Source organism: Haliotis cracherodii, unplaced genomic scaffold (assembly GCF_022045235.1).
Source record: "Haliotis cracherodii isolate W230 unplaced genomic scaffold, xgHalCrac1.p SCAF_4, whole genome shotgun sequence".
NCBI classification, from domain to species: domain Eukaryota; kingdom Metazoa; phylum Mollusca; class Gastropoda; order Lepetellida; family Haliotidae; genus Haliotis; species Haliotis cracherodii.
In genome coordinates, this window is record NW_027266297.1 from 60,308,036 (window position 1) to 60,323,756 (window position 15,721).

At 42.3% G+C, this 15,721-nt stretch overlaps 1 protein-coding gene across 3 annotated transcripts; it reads left to right on the forward strand.

Annotated features, from left to right (window-relative positions):
• The first annotated feature begins 990 nt into the window (after positions 1-990).
• On the forward strand, positions 991-15,553 carry LOC139480145 (uncharacterized). Of its 3 annotated transcripts, none has more exons than XM_071263178.1 (5): positions 991-1,444; positions 5,066-5,144; positions 10,025-10,756; positions 11,276-11,357; positions 12,283-15,553. In XM_071263178.1, the coding sequence occupies exons 1-5, from the start codon at positions 1,439-1,441 to the stop codon at positions 13,268-13,270; spliced, it is 1,887 nt and encodes a 628-aa protein (XP_071119279.1). In that variant the 5' UTR covers positions 991-1,438; the 3' UTR covers positions 13,271-15,553. The 3 variants fall into 3 exon arrangements, with proteins under 3 accessions (XP_071119279.1, XP_071119280.1, XP_071119281.1); XM_071263179.1 differs by having other exon boundaries at positions 991-1,388; XM_071263180.1 differs by having other exon boundaries at positions 991-1,305.
• Positions 15,554-15,721: the final 168 nt, after the last annotated feature.

A 15,721-nucleotide genomic window follows, 5' to 3' on the forward strand; every position in this document is an offset into this window, starting at 1 on the left:
ATACTGCCACATATTTAGATGAACATACTGCCACATATGTACAGATTGACATGGATATGGTTTTGTGTTGTGGTATGGTATTTGTCCAGGCATGGTCAGGATTGTGCGTAATATGATTCTTAAATATATCAAAGAAGAATGAAATGCTGGCAATTACACTCTAGAACGAAATATTGCAATAAATTCTTCACGGACTTCCGAAATAATTCAAACGAATACCTGACTAACAAACATCTCAAGGTCAGTTGTCCGATCATTACACATCTCAATACGGGCATTTACATACTAAACATATCAGCCTGTATCAGGTGTACTCCCACAACAATAACAGGCTGTTTAAATAACGTTGAGTCGATATCAACGAGTGGAGTGTTTTGTACAGATGTTACGTTAATACAGTTTCTCCCAGCCGAGAAGACCCTTAAAAGACATTAAACACATATATGGGCGTTTTTACGAGTTCATCCAACCTGGTTGTAAGGAAAAGTCATACAATACTACCGGTGTGAGAATATGACGCATGCACAATGACGTCGCTCACACAGAGGTATTCAGTGCATGACGTTGGCCGGCCTGATTGTCACAAGGACAAATACATGTGATACATCAAATCGTATAGCACATCATCCTTTGACAAAATCCTAACTCTCAATTTTACATGAAGGTTGTGTTTTCAAGACCTCAGTGAAGCCTTCAAAATGTTTTATGGTTGGCAGGTGGTGGACATTTCCAAATGTGACAAAAATGATGTCTGAAGCAATTCCCTGTTTTGATTTGCACCACATGTGCCTGTGGTTTTTATAAGAATAATTGACTTGCTTTTGCATGTGTTTGTGACGGGTGCCACGGGTGGGAAGGATGTTCTCACCTTTTCACGGATACCGGGTATCATCACTGTTTGAAAGTGATTCATAAATATATCTTATGATCTTGTCAGAATCGTACAATTGTCTCTGCTTTTAACAGACAATTGCGGAAATGTGTGTATTTTTTAAATGAATGTATGATAATATGTTTATTTAGAAAACCACACTCTTAACATAGATCAGGTGTGATAAATGAACAGGACGCCCACCAGTTCACCATAGACCTCGATGCCGAGTATGATGCGCTGTGTTTGACATATATGTACATAGTGTTTCAACGTTTGAGTCATGCATGGCTTACCACAGCTGGTAGTGTCACACACATGTACCATAGCCTGCTGACGGGATCCACGAGTGCTTAAAACACGGAAATTATTCACAAACTGGAATTACATACGAGCTGTCATTGTGGCAACGCAACTATGTGTATTTATAGAAGGTAGCTATATGCGGATGTAGCAGGCCAGGTTCTAATATAAGTGATATGTGTTCTTGGCCAGGGAGGTCTAAAGAGGGAATTGTGTGAGTGGACGGATAACATACGGGTGGTGGCTTCCCTGGGCTTTTTGGCCATGCAGGTAGGTGTGTGACGACTGGGATATACGACAACAACAAAGTGTGTATGCGGCGTTCGTTGTATTTTGTGAGGCCATGTACTGCGTAGTGATGATTTACAGGTGTCCATGGTCGTTATGCTCTATCTGAATATTCAGACCTGTTCGTCTCACTAACCTACATGTTTCGAGATAATTCACGTGGAGACATGGTTCACCTTGGTTTCCGCACGTGTCACTGTGTGCGTTATTGAGACACTGGTGTGGCTGCTAGTATAGACACATATCACATTGGTGGACTACCTGGCCACTGTATGTGTTATTGAGCATTAGTGTGACTGCTAGTAGAGACACAGTTCACCTCGATGGACTAACTCGCCACTGTGTGCGTTATTGAGACAGACACTGGAGTGACCGCTAGTAGAGACACACTTCCGATTGGTGGACTAACTGGCCACTGTGTGCGTTATTGAGACACTGGTGTGGCTGCTAGTATAGACACATATCACATTGGTGGACTACCTGGCCACTGTATGTGTTATTGAGACATTGGTGTGACTGCTAGTTTAGACACAGTTAACTTCGATGGACTAAGTGGCCACGGTGTGTGTTATTGAGACACTGGTGTGGCTGCTAGTATAGACACAGTTAACTTCGATGGACTAAGTGGCCACGGTGTGTGTTATTGAGACACTGGTGTGGCTGCTAGTATAGACACAGTTAACTTCGATGGACTAAGTGGCCACTGTGTGTGTTATTGAGACACTGGTGTGGCTGCTAGTATAGACACAGTTAACTTCGATGGACTAAGTGGCCACGGTGTGTGTTATTGAGACACCGGTGTGGCTGCTAGTATAGACACAGTTAACTTCGATGGACTAACTGGCCACTGTGTGTGTTATTGAGACACTGGTGTGACCGCTAGTATAGACACAGTTCCCATTGGTGGACTAACTGGCCACTGTGTGTGTTATTGAGACACTGGTGTGACCGCTAGTATAGACACAGTTCCCATTGGTGGACTAACTGGCCACGGTGTGTGTTATTGAGACACTGGTGTGACCGCTAGTATAGACACAGTTCCCATTGGTGGACTAACTGGCCACGGTGTGTGTTATTGAGACACTGGTGTGACTGCTAGTATAGACACAGTTCCCATTGGTGGACTAACTGGCCACTGTGTGTGTTATTGAGACACTGGTGTGACCGCTAGTATAGACACAGTTCCCATTGGTGGACTAACTGGCCACGGTGTGTGTTATTGAGACACTGGTGTGACCGCTAGTAGAGACACAGTTCCCATTGGTGGACTAACTGGCCACTGTGTGTGTTATTGAGACACTGGTGTGACCGCTAGTATAGACACAGTTCCCATTGGTGGACTAACTGGCCACTGTGTGTGTTATTGAGACACTGGTGTGACCGCTAGTATAGACACAGTTCCCATTGGTGGACTAACTGGCCACTGTGTGTGTTATTGAGACACTGGTGTGACCGCTAGTATAGACACAGTTCCCATTGGTGGACTAACTGGCCACGGTGTGTGTTATTGAGACACTGGTGTGACCGCTAGTATAGACACAGTTCCCATTGGTGGACTACCTGGCCACTGTGTGTGGTATTGAGACGTTGGTGTGACTGCTAGTTTAGACACAGTTAACTTCGATGGACTAAGTGGCCACGGTGTGTGTTATTGAGACACTGGTGTGGCTGCTAGTATAGACACAGTTAACTTCGATGGACTAAGTGGCCACGGTGTGTGTTATTGAGACACTGGTGTGGCTGCTAGTAGAGACACAGTTCCCATTGGTGGACTAAGTGGCCACGGTGTGTGTTATTGAGACACTGGTGTGACCGCTAGTAGAGACACAGTTCCCATTGGTGGACTAACTGGCCACTGTGTGTGTTATTGAGACACTGGTGTGACCGCTAGTATAGACACAGTTCCCATTGGTGGACTAAATGGCCACTGTGTGTGTTATTGAGACACTGGTGTGACCGCTAGTAGAGACACAGTTCCCATTGGTGGACTAACTGGCCACTGTGTGTGTTATTGAGACACTGGTGTGACTGCTAGTAGAGACACAGTTCCCATTGGTGGACTAACTGGCCACTGTGTGTGTTATTGAGACACTGGTGTGACCGCTAGTATAGACACAGTTCACCTCGATGGACTAAGTGGCCACTGTGTTCGTTATTGAGACACTGGTGTGACTGCTAGTATAGACACAGTTCGCCTCGATGGACTAACTGGCCACTGTTTTCGTTATTGAGACATTGGTGTGACTGCTAGTAGAGACACATCTCACCTCGATGGACTAACTGTGTGTGTTATTGAGACATTGGTGTGACTGCTAGTAGAGACACAGTTCCCATTGGTGGACTAACTGGCCACTGTGTGTGTTATTGAGACATTGGTGTGGCTGCTAGTAGAGACACAGTTCCCATTGGTGGACTAACTGGCCACGGTGTGTGTTATTGAGACACTGGTGTGGCTGCTAGTATAGACACATATCACATTGGTGGACTAACTTGCCACTGTGTGCGTTATTGAGACATTGGTGTGACTGCTAGTAGAGACACAGTTCACCTCGATGGACTAACTGGCCAGTGTGTGCGTTATTGAGACATTGGTGTGACTGCTAGTATAGACACAGTTAACTTCGATGGACTAACTGGCCACGGTGTGTGTTATTGAGACACTGGTGTGTCCGCTAGTATAGACACATATCACATTGGTGGACTACCTGGCCACTGTATGTGTTATTGAGACATTGGTATGACTGCTAGTATAGACACAGTTAACTTCGATGGACTAACTGGCCACTGTGTGTGTTATTGAGACACTGGTGTGGCTGCTAGTATAGACACATATCACATTGGTGGACTACCTGGCCACTGTATGTGTTATTGAGACATTGGTGTGACTGCTAGTATAGACACAGTTAACTTCGATGGACTAAGTGGCCACTGTGTGTGTTATTGAGACACTGGTGTGGCTGCTAGTATAGACACATATCACATTGGTGGACTACCTGGCCACTGTATGTGTTATTGAGACACTGGTGTGACCTCTAGTATATACACAGTTCCCATTGGTGGACTAACTGGCCACTGTGTGTGTTATTGAGACACTGGTGTGACCGCTAGTATAGACACAGTTCCCATTGGTGGACTAACTGGCCACGGTGTTTTATTGATAAGCTGGTGGGACTTTTAGTAGACACACATTTCACCTTGGTAGTCTCTCTCGTGTGTTTATTGATAAAATATGTGGCAGGTAAAACTACACACCAAATCATCATTGGTACCCAAATTTAGTAATATAAAACGTCTAAGCATCCGTCTTGATTGTCTGCTGAAACAGATTCCATTTGGCAAAAAAGCGATGAAAATTGATGTTTATCATAAACGCGTGCTTTTCAAGCAAGGGTCGTGCTCTAGATTCTCTGACTGACTGATTTAGATTGTTGGTTTGCCACACCAGGCATGTGGTCATGGCACGGTCAAGCGGTCAACTGTTACAACCCCTACATTAAGCTGACATGCTGTGATATTATTGAAATACTGTTTGAAAGGGCGTTGAACCAAACTAACTTTCATTTTGAATGCCTAGTGTATTAACGTGCACATTTTACCTTACAGTCGAACTCAGTTCACCGTACCAAGATGGTAGGTCGGGATGTATGGATCGTTCTTCTTATCAGCCTACTTCCATGTTCTGGTAAGTACCATTAACACAATAAATGCAACATAAAAGCTAAATATAGCATACTAAACGATAAGACGCGATAAAAACTAAAGGCTTTTCCTACACGTGTGTGTACTATATAAATACATACAGAGTTGCATCCTTTAGGGGTAGAATAGGTCTCCAGCAACCCATACTCACCGTAAAAGGCGACTATGCTTGTCGTAAGAGGCGACTAACGGGATCGGGTGGTCAGGCTCGCTGACTTTGTTGATGCATGTCATCGATCCCAATTGGGTGGATTGATGCTTACTGGATTGTCTGGTCCAAACTCGATTATTCACAGGCCGCCGTCATATAGCTGGAATATTGCTGAGTGTGGCGTTAAACAACAAACAAACAAGACGTGATGGACGCCGAATCTTAGATAAGCCCTGATTAGGAGTCTTTCATCATCAAACAAACGTACCAGTGTGCTAAACGTCCATATCACCTCGGGCTCTCCTCCCGGATTATTTGATATAACAACTACTGTTAGCGTCAAACCCAATTCAGTCAATAGCTTCCGGGCAGATGTGATATACACAAGACCACAGAGGTGGTTAATCAACAAATAAGATGTGTGGAATAATTATAGCTTCAGATATGAATGTCTTTGCTTTTAATGTGACAGTTCTGTAAGGCAAATTTTGGTTTTCCAATGAGATACTGTCTAACTGCATCTCTAGGCATATACTGAACAACAAAAGTTCCTGTTACATTGAATAAAATTTAATGCAAAGTTATGTTTTTTACCAAATCTGAAACAATTTCGGTTTGCAACAGATAAAAGACTCCTGTAAGTATTCAAATGGTTTAATTTGCAATACTGACTTCAGAAAATGCGTGATTTCATAAAAATAAAATAAAAAAATGAACAAGATGTCAATCTACAAATCAATAGCGTGTGTGTCCACCTCTAGTTGCGATGCAAGCAACACATCTTCTTCTCATGGAAGTCCTGTGGGATTACTGTCTATATCTGCCGGATCATGTTTCGAAGTTCCTGGAGTGTCTGTGGAACACGTGGTTGACGTCGAAGGCACCGATCCATCTCATCCCACATGTGCTCGATTGGTGAGAGATCAGGGGAACGAGCCGGCCAGGGGATGACATTCAAGCTGTTTTATTGAAGAGGATTCTGAACAAGTCGAGCAATATGAGGCCGGGCGTTGTCATGTTGAAAGGTAATGCCTGGGCCATGACGACGAAAAAACGCTAGAACAACAGGGGCGAGGATCTCGTCGCGATAGCGCTGTCCATTGAGATTTCCCTCTACTACTATCAAACGGGTCCTCTGTCTTGCTGTAATCCCACCCCATACCATAGCGCTACCGCCCCCGAACCAATCTTCTTCCATGACACAATGATTGACGTAACGTTCACCTCGACGTCGGTAAACTCGAATCCGTCCATCGCTGTGGCTGAGGTGAAAACGAGACTCGTCAGTGAATAGAACTTGTCCCCACTGCATGGCCGTCCAGCGTAGACGCTGTCTGCACCACTGTAGACGTGCTAGACGGTGGTTTCCTGTCAAAATGTGACGTCTGGCGGATCTTCTGGCGACAATCCATGCACATCTGTTGCTGGCTGGAATCGATTTCGTAGGTGTGTTGTTCGAATCCAGTTGTCTTATCGATTATTGGTTACGCGTGGCCTGCCACTCCGAGGATGCTCTCTGACTGCATTCGTCTGTTGCCAACGTTGCCATAAACACCAAATGGTGTTTCTGTGGACGTTAAATTGTCTTGAAACATCAGGTTAACTCGATCCTGCTTCAAGCATACCAATGGCTGGCAGACGCTCATTTCGTAATGTTGAAAAATTGCGTAGTGTGTTTTTTTTTTGAGTGGTTGTTGTCAGCACGATGCTAAAAAATGCATATGGAATCCCGTTAACGCACACGTTTTATACCCATTCTTGGGTAGTGAAATGCATGGGGCTTGCATAAAAGTCAACTTTCGCATGGAATGCATGCTTTTCATGTAGCAGTTGCGTTTTTGTGACTAGATTCCATATATGTACTACAATATTGAAAACCAAACTTTACTTGTTTGAACAATACACTAAAATATCGGTGTCACAGGAACTTTTGTTGTTGAGTATATAAATTTAGTGACCCTTGTTTCGTAGCTACAAACAGCAGAACGTCCTCTTCCAACTTTAATGATATTTTCACGTGATTATGTGTCACTTGTGTGGATTATCCTGAAGCGCAAACGTAATCCCACAATTATCCGAAGATATATCCGGTTGAATTTTTTTTAAATTAAAAAATGTATGAAATTGATTGATTTACCCTTGACAAAAATAGATTTTTTTCAGACATATATCAATCCAATTACGTCTGATTTGTTTACCAAACTCTCATGGCCTCTGATTAAGCCTGTTTTGTTTGCCCAAACAGCCCAGGGCCTTGAGGAAGGGGAGTTCTGCCGGTACATAAAGAGTAACACGCTTCAGCGCGTGAAACTCAATACCGCGGTACTGTGACATGAATGTACTGTCGAGATTACAGCTTCATGTGTCACATTCGTTTAACGTCATTTATGTTCCATATTTTCCTTTTCGCACAAACTGTTTCTCCATTCAAAATCAACAGCTTCCAACCACAGTTGTTTGTTTGGTTTTTTTCTGTTTAACGCGGCACTCAGCAATATTCCAGCTGTATGACGGCGGTCTGTACATAATCTAGACTGGACCAGATAAACCAGTGATTGTCATCATGAGCATCGATCCTTGCAATTTGGATAAGGTGACCTTCATCAAGTCACCTACCCTGATCACCCTGTCCCGTTTTCGCCTCTTACGACAAGCATGGATGCTGAAGATCAATAGTTTTCTACCCCTGATCTTCACTGTATCATACGTAGTGAAAAGTGTAAAAACATTGAAAGTTATATATGTCTTAGGCAGCAGTTTTTGTAACATAGCAGATCATCACTCGTGGGGGATTATAATTTGTTTCGTTGCATGTGACTGCTTTAAGTTCTAGAATCAGGGAATAAACGACAAACATATAGTCACCTGAACACGTACTAGGAAGATAGAGCCATGGACTAATCCCATTATAATCAGATCTTAGTTCTCTTTACCGCTAAACAACCGTTTGACCGACCAATGGAATTATTGACAAGACATCGACATTAGCTAATCGGAAGGCAGCTGTCTCGTGCTTTACGGCACTAACTGCGACTGCGCTTCGAAACATATTTTGACAAATTTTCGATTAAAAATGTGAAAACTGAACAAACAAACATTCTGGATTTGCAATAGATGGCTTAGATTGTATGGATTCATTCGTAACGCCCGTAACTGTCGTTCGGAATACCCCGTGTTAAATCTCTCGAGATCAGAAAACGCATTCCGACTGTCCCTTTCCTGATCAGGAAAGTGACGCTCTGATTGGTCGGATGAAACGTCGTTCTGACACGACCCGGAATGGGATGTCCTCTGTTCTTTGTTTAGCGGTAGCGAGAACTAGGATCTGATTTTAATATTGCTCATGGGCATATAGACGTTAATAGTTCTGCGGTTTGGGATGCATTTAGTTTGAAAATTTTGACTTTAATGAAACGTTTTTCCATCGAGTCAAGTGCACTTGCATTTATCAAAGAATTATCCATGTGACATCGGAATCGGAAATGAACGCATTCAAGAACGACAATTGTTGAACAAAATTATAAGCCTACGCTTTCATTTTACTTTGCCTTAGGTGAGCAGTAAGAAACAGTTTCAATGTTAACATTACACCTGGTGTCAGGCTTGAATTGTACGAACACCTGGTGTCAGCAACAGTGCAAGGACATTATCTATTCCGCCAACACCGGCAGTGGTCAGATGGACAGATAAAAATCCCCTGAATTTCAAAACTTGGTGTCATTTGAAGGACAGGAACACCCTCTATACTTCGAACACCTGGTGTTAGCATTAGGCATAAAACTATTACGCGAACACCCTCATCAGAACGGGGCCCAGTCGTCTAAGGCGCCGCAATTCGCTAAGTTGCGTTCCATAGACACACCTAAAACTTCGCCCCGTTTATCAATTAATTAATGAATTTTATTGCGTATTATATGCCTTAGGCCCACTTAAGTGAAATAAACAGTGTTGAAAGCACGGAGTGATCAAACATGCTAAACATGTGTTTATCAAAAGTACCAAGAACGTAATGCTAACGTATCTCTAATATAGCCAGAACAGTTCGTTAGAGCTGACAGATTATTACAATGCAATTTTCCAATAAAGTACTTTTTATCAATGTTCACTGGTAAATTAATAAAGTATTTATGGAGCAGGTCATGATATGATAGACACTCATATAGAAAATGAAATTAACCTTCCACAATATTATTGCTGTTGTTTGATTGCTTGGTTCCATCAAACCGTGCTCTAACTGGAATACTGTTCAAAGCGACGTTTAACCAAACTCACTCACTCATCATCACGAGGTGAGAACTCACCCCTTTTTATCGAAGACCGGATGTCATCGTTAGGCAACGAATGCTCAACTATTACGAGGCATCATTGTTAGAAAATTGTTGTTAGTACATTTTTGCCCTCATTAGTATTGCACTGCGATTGTATTTCATCACTGATGATGAGGGCGGTCGGGTAGCCTGGTGGTTAAAGCGTTCGCTCGTCACACCGAAGACCCGGGTTCGATTCCCGACATGGGTACAATGTGTGAAGCCCATTTCTGGTGTCCCCCGCCGTGATATTGCTGGAATATTGCTAAAAGCGGCGTAAAACCATACTCACTCACTCACTCACTGATGATGATGTTAACATCACAATGTAGTCATGTCTAAGTCAATGTGACTATGAAAAGAAACACTGTTCGTTTCAAACAAAATATCGTTTTGAATCCCCAGGCTGGGAGTATTGCTCGGACACGAAACACCCAGCCCCCTGTACCCGATGTCGTAATGACGGCACCGACGTGTACAAGTGCCCCAGACAGTGTGGCGGACTCAGAAACATCAACCTGTGTGATCAGGTCTGCAGTAACAAATGCAAAGACTCGGAATGTGAGTTCGAAGATGGTAAAGTATCACTCCGCTGTGTGAAAGGCTGCGACAGCTTATACACCGGCTCTGCATGCGAACGATATTGTCAGGAAAGATGCGCCACATGTGACCAGAGCGGTCGGTGCACCAAGTGTACTGAAAGACGATACGGTGGCGACTGTGAGAAGACGTGCAATAACTGTGGGGACGGGACTTGTGCCCAAGAGGATGGGAAGTGCACTTCGGGCTGCAAGCCTGGATACCATGGACCCAAGTGTGACAAACGTTGCGATACATGTAAACAATGTGACCAAGATATGGACGGTTGTATTTCGTGTGACCAAAACAGTGGACGGTGTTTGCTTGGGTGTACATATGGGTTTTATGGCCATAACTGTACACTGAAGTGCCCGGGCAAGTGTATTCGGTGTAACAGAGAAAATGGGAGCTGTGTACAGTGTGAGACCGGATTACAAGGTGTTAACTGTAGTACACAACTACTTCCACCACCAGAGAAACCAAAACAACAACACGGGGATGAGCCGACTGAAGAGGTGACCACAAAATCTGGACTCCTCAGCATGTTTCAAGATGAAGGTATAGATTCGTCATTGGCATTTAAAATATTTATTTTAAAGACAATTTATTTAAACAAATTCATATGTTCTGTCTACTTACAATACGAACCAAGTCAACTATGCACTCATGTGCACAACTCGTCTCTGTGATACAAACAGATGAGTGTGTTCATATTAGAGTCTGTTTCAAAAGATACGGGCAATTTGAACACTATTTCAATACTGGAAATAGAAATTACCAACTCGAAGGATTTAAAGAGGCGACGATGCCAGGAAAACACTGACTTGTTGAGCGTTAGGTTTAAAACATGCTCTTTAATTCACGGACGCTTCATTGTAACATATCGGTAACATAATATACTATATGCCTTGGGATTTTTTTCAATTTGCTCATGTCAATCGAAAAATCAGTTTCAAGTTAACTGTTTCTATGCTCCCTTTTTTTTAAATTTCGACTTACGGTACTATACCCCTACTGTATATGACGTCGTCACCAAACGTTCATCTCTTGAAAACACTTACTTCTTGTATTTTCCAGATTACCTGCTGCCAGTGATTGGGTGTGGTCTGGTTCTCTTGGCTATTGTTGCTGTGGTGATCATTTGGAGGTGTAAGAAAAGGTGAGTTCAGTGTTGTACAGCGAGTGTGTGAGACCAAGGCTTGTGTGAGAGCGTGACTGTGCTGGGCAAATCACTGACTGCATGGCAACAATCCACCGGTCACATAGATAGGCAAGTCTGTTTGTTTGTTTGTTTGTTTGTTGTTGAACGCAGAACTACCCAATATTCCAGACATATGACGGCGGTCTGTAAATAATCCAGACAATCCAGTGATTGACATCATGAGCATCGATCAACGCAATTGGAATACGATGACATGCATCAACCAAGTCAGCGAGCCTGACCACCCGATCCCATTAGTCGCCTCTTACGACAAACATAGTCGCCTTTTACGGCGAGCATGGGTTGCTGGAGACCTATTCCACCCCAGGTCCAGATAGGCAAGTCACCGAGCCTGACCATCCCATCCACCTTAGCAAGCCCTTACGATGAGCATTGTCTGAATTGATCGGGTGGTCAGACTCGGAGCTTTATTCATTGCTTGTCACCATACGCCGGCTTGTCTTGCCAAGACTCGACAAATTATATTTCTGCGGGAGTGCGGCGTTGATCAACAAAAGGCATTACACTCAGGTGTAAGCCCATATTACTTATGCTGTGATAGTCGTATGCTTTATCTAGAATTCTGAAACAATCAGACCCGTGTAGATCCGGGTAGAGAATAGGTCGTCAGCAACCCATGCTTGCCGTATAAGGCGACTATGCTTGTCGTAAGAGGCGATTAACAAGATCGGATGGTCAGGCTCGATGACTTGTTTGATGCATGTGGTTCGATGCTCATGATGTCAATCACTGGGTTGTCAGATCCAGACTCGATTATTTCCAGACCGCCGTCATATAGCTTTAATATTTTTGAGAAACAACAAACAAAAAAACTTAAACATTCATAAATACTTGACTAAAAGATTATTATGGGATATTTCAGATCGAAGAAAAAGGCACCTGGTAACGAAGAGGAGGGAAATTGTGAAAGTGCACCCCAACACCCTAGCGTACGGAGACTAATCAATTCAAGTGGATCTGGTCCCCATTATGATGAGATAAACACTGACGACGTGGACGGTTTGAAAAAACATCTCCTGGGAGATCGCGAATTACCTCGCATCCCTACTCCTGCAAATAAACCTCTTGCCTGTCTGAGGAACAGGTCTGGGAATCTCAGCGTCCCATATATGACCCCCATAGTGGAGGCAGTGGAGGAGGAGGAGGAGGAGGAGGAGGCAGAAGAAGATGAATCTGAAACCATCCGAAAAGTTTTATTCACTCTAGAAGCTCCTTCAGATGAGGAAACGGCAGGGGATTGTGCTTCCCTCCCTTCAAATGACCCTGGATCTTCCGTGGATGGTCCCGAATTTACGAATACAAATGGAAGACTTGCCTTTGAGAATGAAACGAGAGATGGAGCAGCAGGAGCGCCTGAGAAGGATGTTGATCATCTTAATGTTCCTGGTAGAGGTATTTACATCTTCCACAATGGTTCCAATGTCGGGAATGGGGGTTATGGCGACTACGCTGATAGCTGCTATAGTGGCTTGTCCACTCCCAAGGTGCCTGATATGTACCTTGAAAGCCCCCATGACGATAACAAAGAGTTTGCTTCGAATATTGCAGACCATCTCGATACGTACCTCTCCCAAAGACAGAACTTAGAGACGGATCCAGAGCTTGTGCCTGCTGTACAGAAAGGGACTTCTGAGACAGGTGCGTCAGAGTCGGATGTTCTCGTTGGTCCGAACACAGAGGAACAAAATATGAATAACAACAATGAGAAAAGGGGATTCAAATCTAAGCTTCCTCTTCCAAAATGGAAGGCTAAATACAATCACACTTCATTTGTGCCAAAATGTGATATGCGTGTAAACACTTCAGAGAACTCATCTATGCTCAATCGCAGGGATACAGTTGATTGTTAGAGACGTACAGTATGTTGAACTTCAGAACTAAGAAAACCATTTGAGAATGATCTCATGTTTGAAACGGAAGCACAGACCTATTGAGGTCAAGAACATCAGGAGCACCTGTTTCAGTGCGCTATGTGATCCCTCCCATGTCGGATATGCGATCTGTATTTGTGTAGCATATATACTTGTTATGAAAGGATGTCATATACTTACCTACAATATCGGTCAGTGCCGCGACAGATGATATGCCCTGAACGACCTTTCGTTTGATAATAAGAGGTGGGGCAGGAGTTCTTCTAAAACAGTATATTGTCCCAGAATTCGAAAATGCTTATAAAAGAATTGTGACTGTTGAAAAAAGGAATTTGTCTGCCACACAAAATACATTGTTTGGTTTTGTTGGACAAATAATATTTAGACTCATAGTTATTTGTTTTAAAAATACCTGTTTTGGCAGCTGCAGCTGAACATGTATCTCGTCTCCATATAGAATATCCCCACGAATAACAAATGGTCTGTCCAGAATGTGTCCAAAATTCTATATAAAAGTACCAGAATGCCATGTTAGTTTTACAGTTTATCAAGATAGACTAGTTGGTATTCTACTGGGATATTAGCAATGATTTGTATCATAGATATTATCGATCTCCTTTTCTTAATGTGTTGTGGTGCTTGAACCACACTGAGAAGGTATCAGGTTAATGGTGTTTTGTCCCGTCAATTCACTCCTTCACAGACACATACAGACACAAACATACATACACATGCACATGCACATGCACATGCACATATGCATAGACATAAATATATACATACACAGACAGACACATGTACATACACAGACACATATATATATATACATACACAGACATATATATACATTCACAGACACACATATGTACATACACAGACATATATATATACATAGACACACATATAAACATACACAGACACACACACACACACACACATATATATATATATATATTTATATCTATACACACATATATATATATATTTTATATATATATATATATATACATACAGGCATTCATACACAAACAGACATACATTCAGACACACACTTTCACTGATATTGGTTTCAGCAATGATTTGAAATGGAGACTGGATATTATGTGAGGTTTGGGTGCTACATTGATGAAATAATTCATTAACCTTATCAAATCACCATAGGACGTCATCCCAAAGATGTTACAGTTACTATTTTGCTAATGTATCTTAATACATAAGATAGTTATATAATATATGTTTCCGCTTAAGTCATCTTCCTCCAAGTTGTAAAAAATCGATGTATCAAATTTCCTCAATGTGTTCACGATTCGAGACCCTGATGCTTATCGTCTGTCATGGTGACGTGGGATTTTATGGGCGTCGCCTCCAGTCTTCGATTACACAATCGTCGTAAAATGACTTTGGTGTTGACAATTCGTCGGATCATCATGCATCAAACGTTTCTCTTGCAGGGCACCAGAATGATCGTTATGTTTGAAACAAGCTATTTGTCTTTTTATATCAATCAAGTGCACATATATAATAAAGAAAACACCGGATGTATAGACGAACATATGCACTCTAGACTATAGACTGTGCATATAAACAAGGACTGTGTATGTATGTATGTATGTATGTATGTATGTATGTATGTGTGTGTGTGTGTGTGTGTGTGTGTGTGTGTGTGTGTGTGTGTGTGTGTGTGTGTGTGTGTGTGTGTGTGTGTGTGTGTGTGTCTGTGTGGTGTCAATCTGTCTGTGTATCTATGTACGTATGTGTGTATGTACGTATGTATGTATGAATGATGTCTCTGTCTGTCTGTCTGTCTGTCTGTCTGTCTGTCTGTCTGTATGTATGTATGTATGTATGTATGTATGTATGATAATAATGCTTATCACCCAAACCTTGAATTCACAAGCGATATCGCTTGGGTAAGATCATTTAAATTGCATCACAAGCCTTTACAGATCATTTTGACGCCATCGGGTAATATGACGTCACAATGAAATGACATCACTTCTCTACCACTGAAGCTGGTTAGCATTACTTTTGACGCCCAAGAAACTGCTTTTTATTATTATTACAAACTCAAAAAGTGTGGATGCTAAATAGAATCTCACCTTCGTGTGTTTTTTATATCAAATATATCAACACTCGTCCAAAACAGCTTAAACCTCCTCGGCAAAACGCGGAATTTTCAACTTTTTATCAACACCTGTTAACATACTTCATATAAAGAGACACGTGGGTGAGATCCTTTACATACACATTATCTGGACAATCACTGTGGATAATGTTCCCAAATGTACAGAATAAAGATGGTCAGATAAGTATTCAGTTCTTCTGGTGTCAGATCATTTGTCTACAAGATATTATCTTGAACTACTATAGTAATTTATATCTCGTATACATATATCAAGAACAAATTGAAACAAAAAAATTTACGCCGCT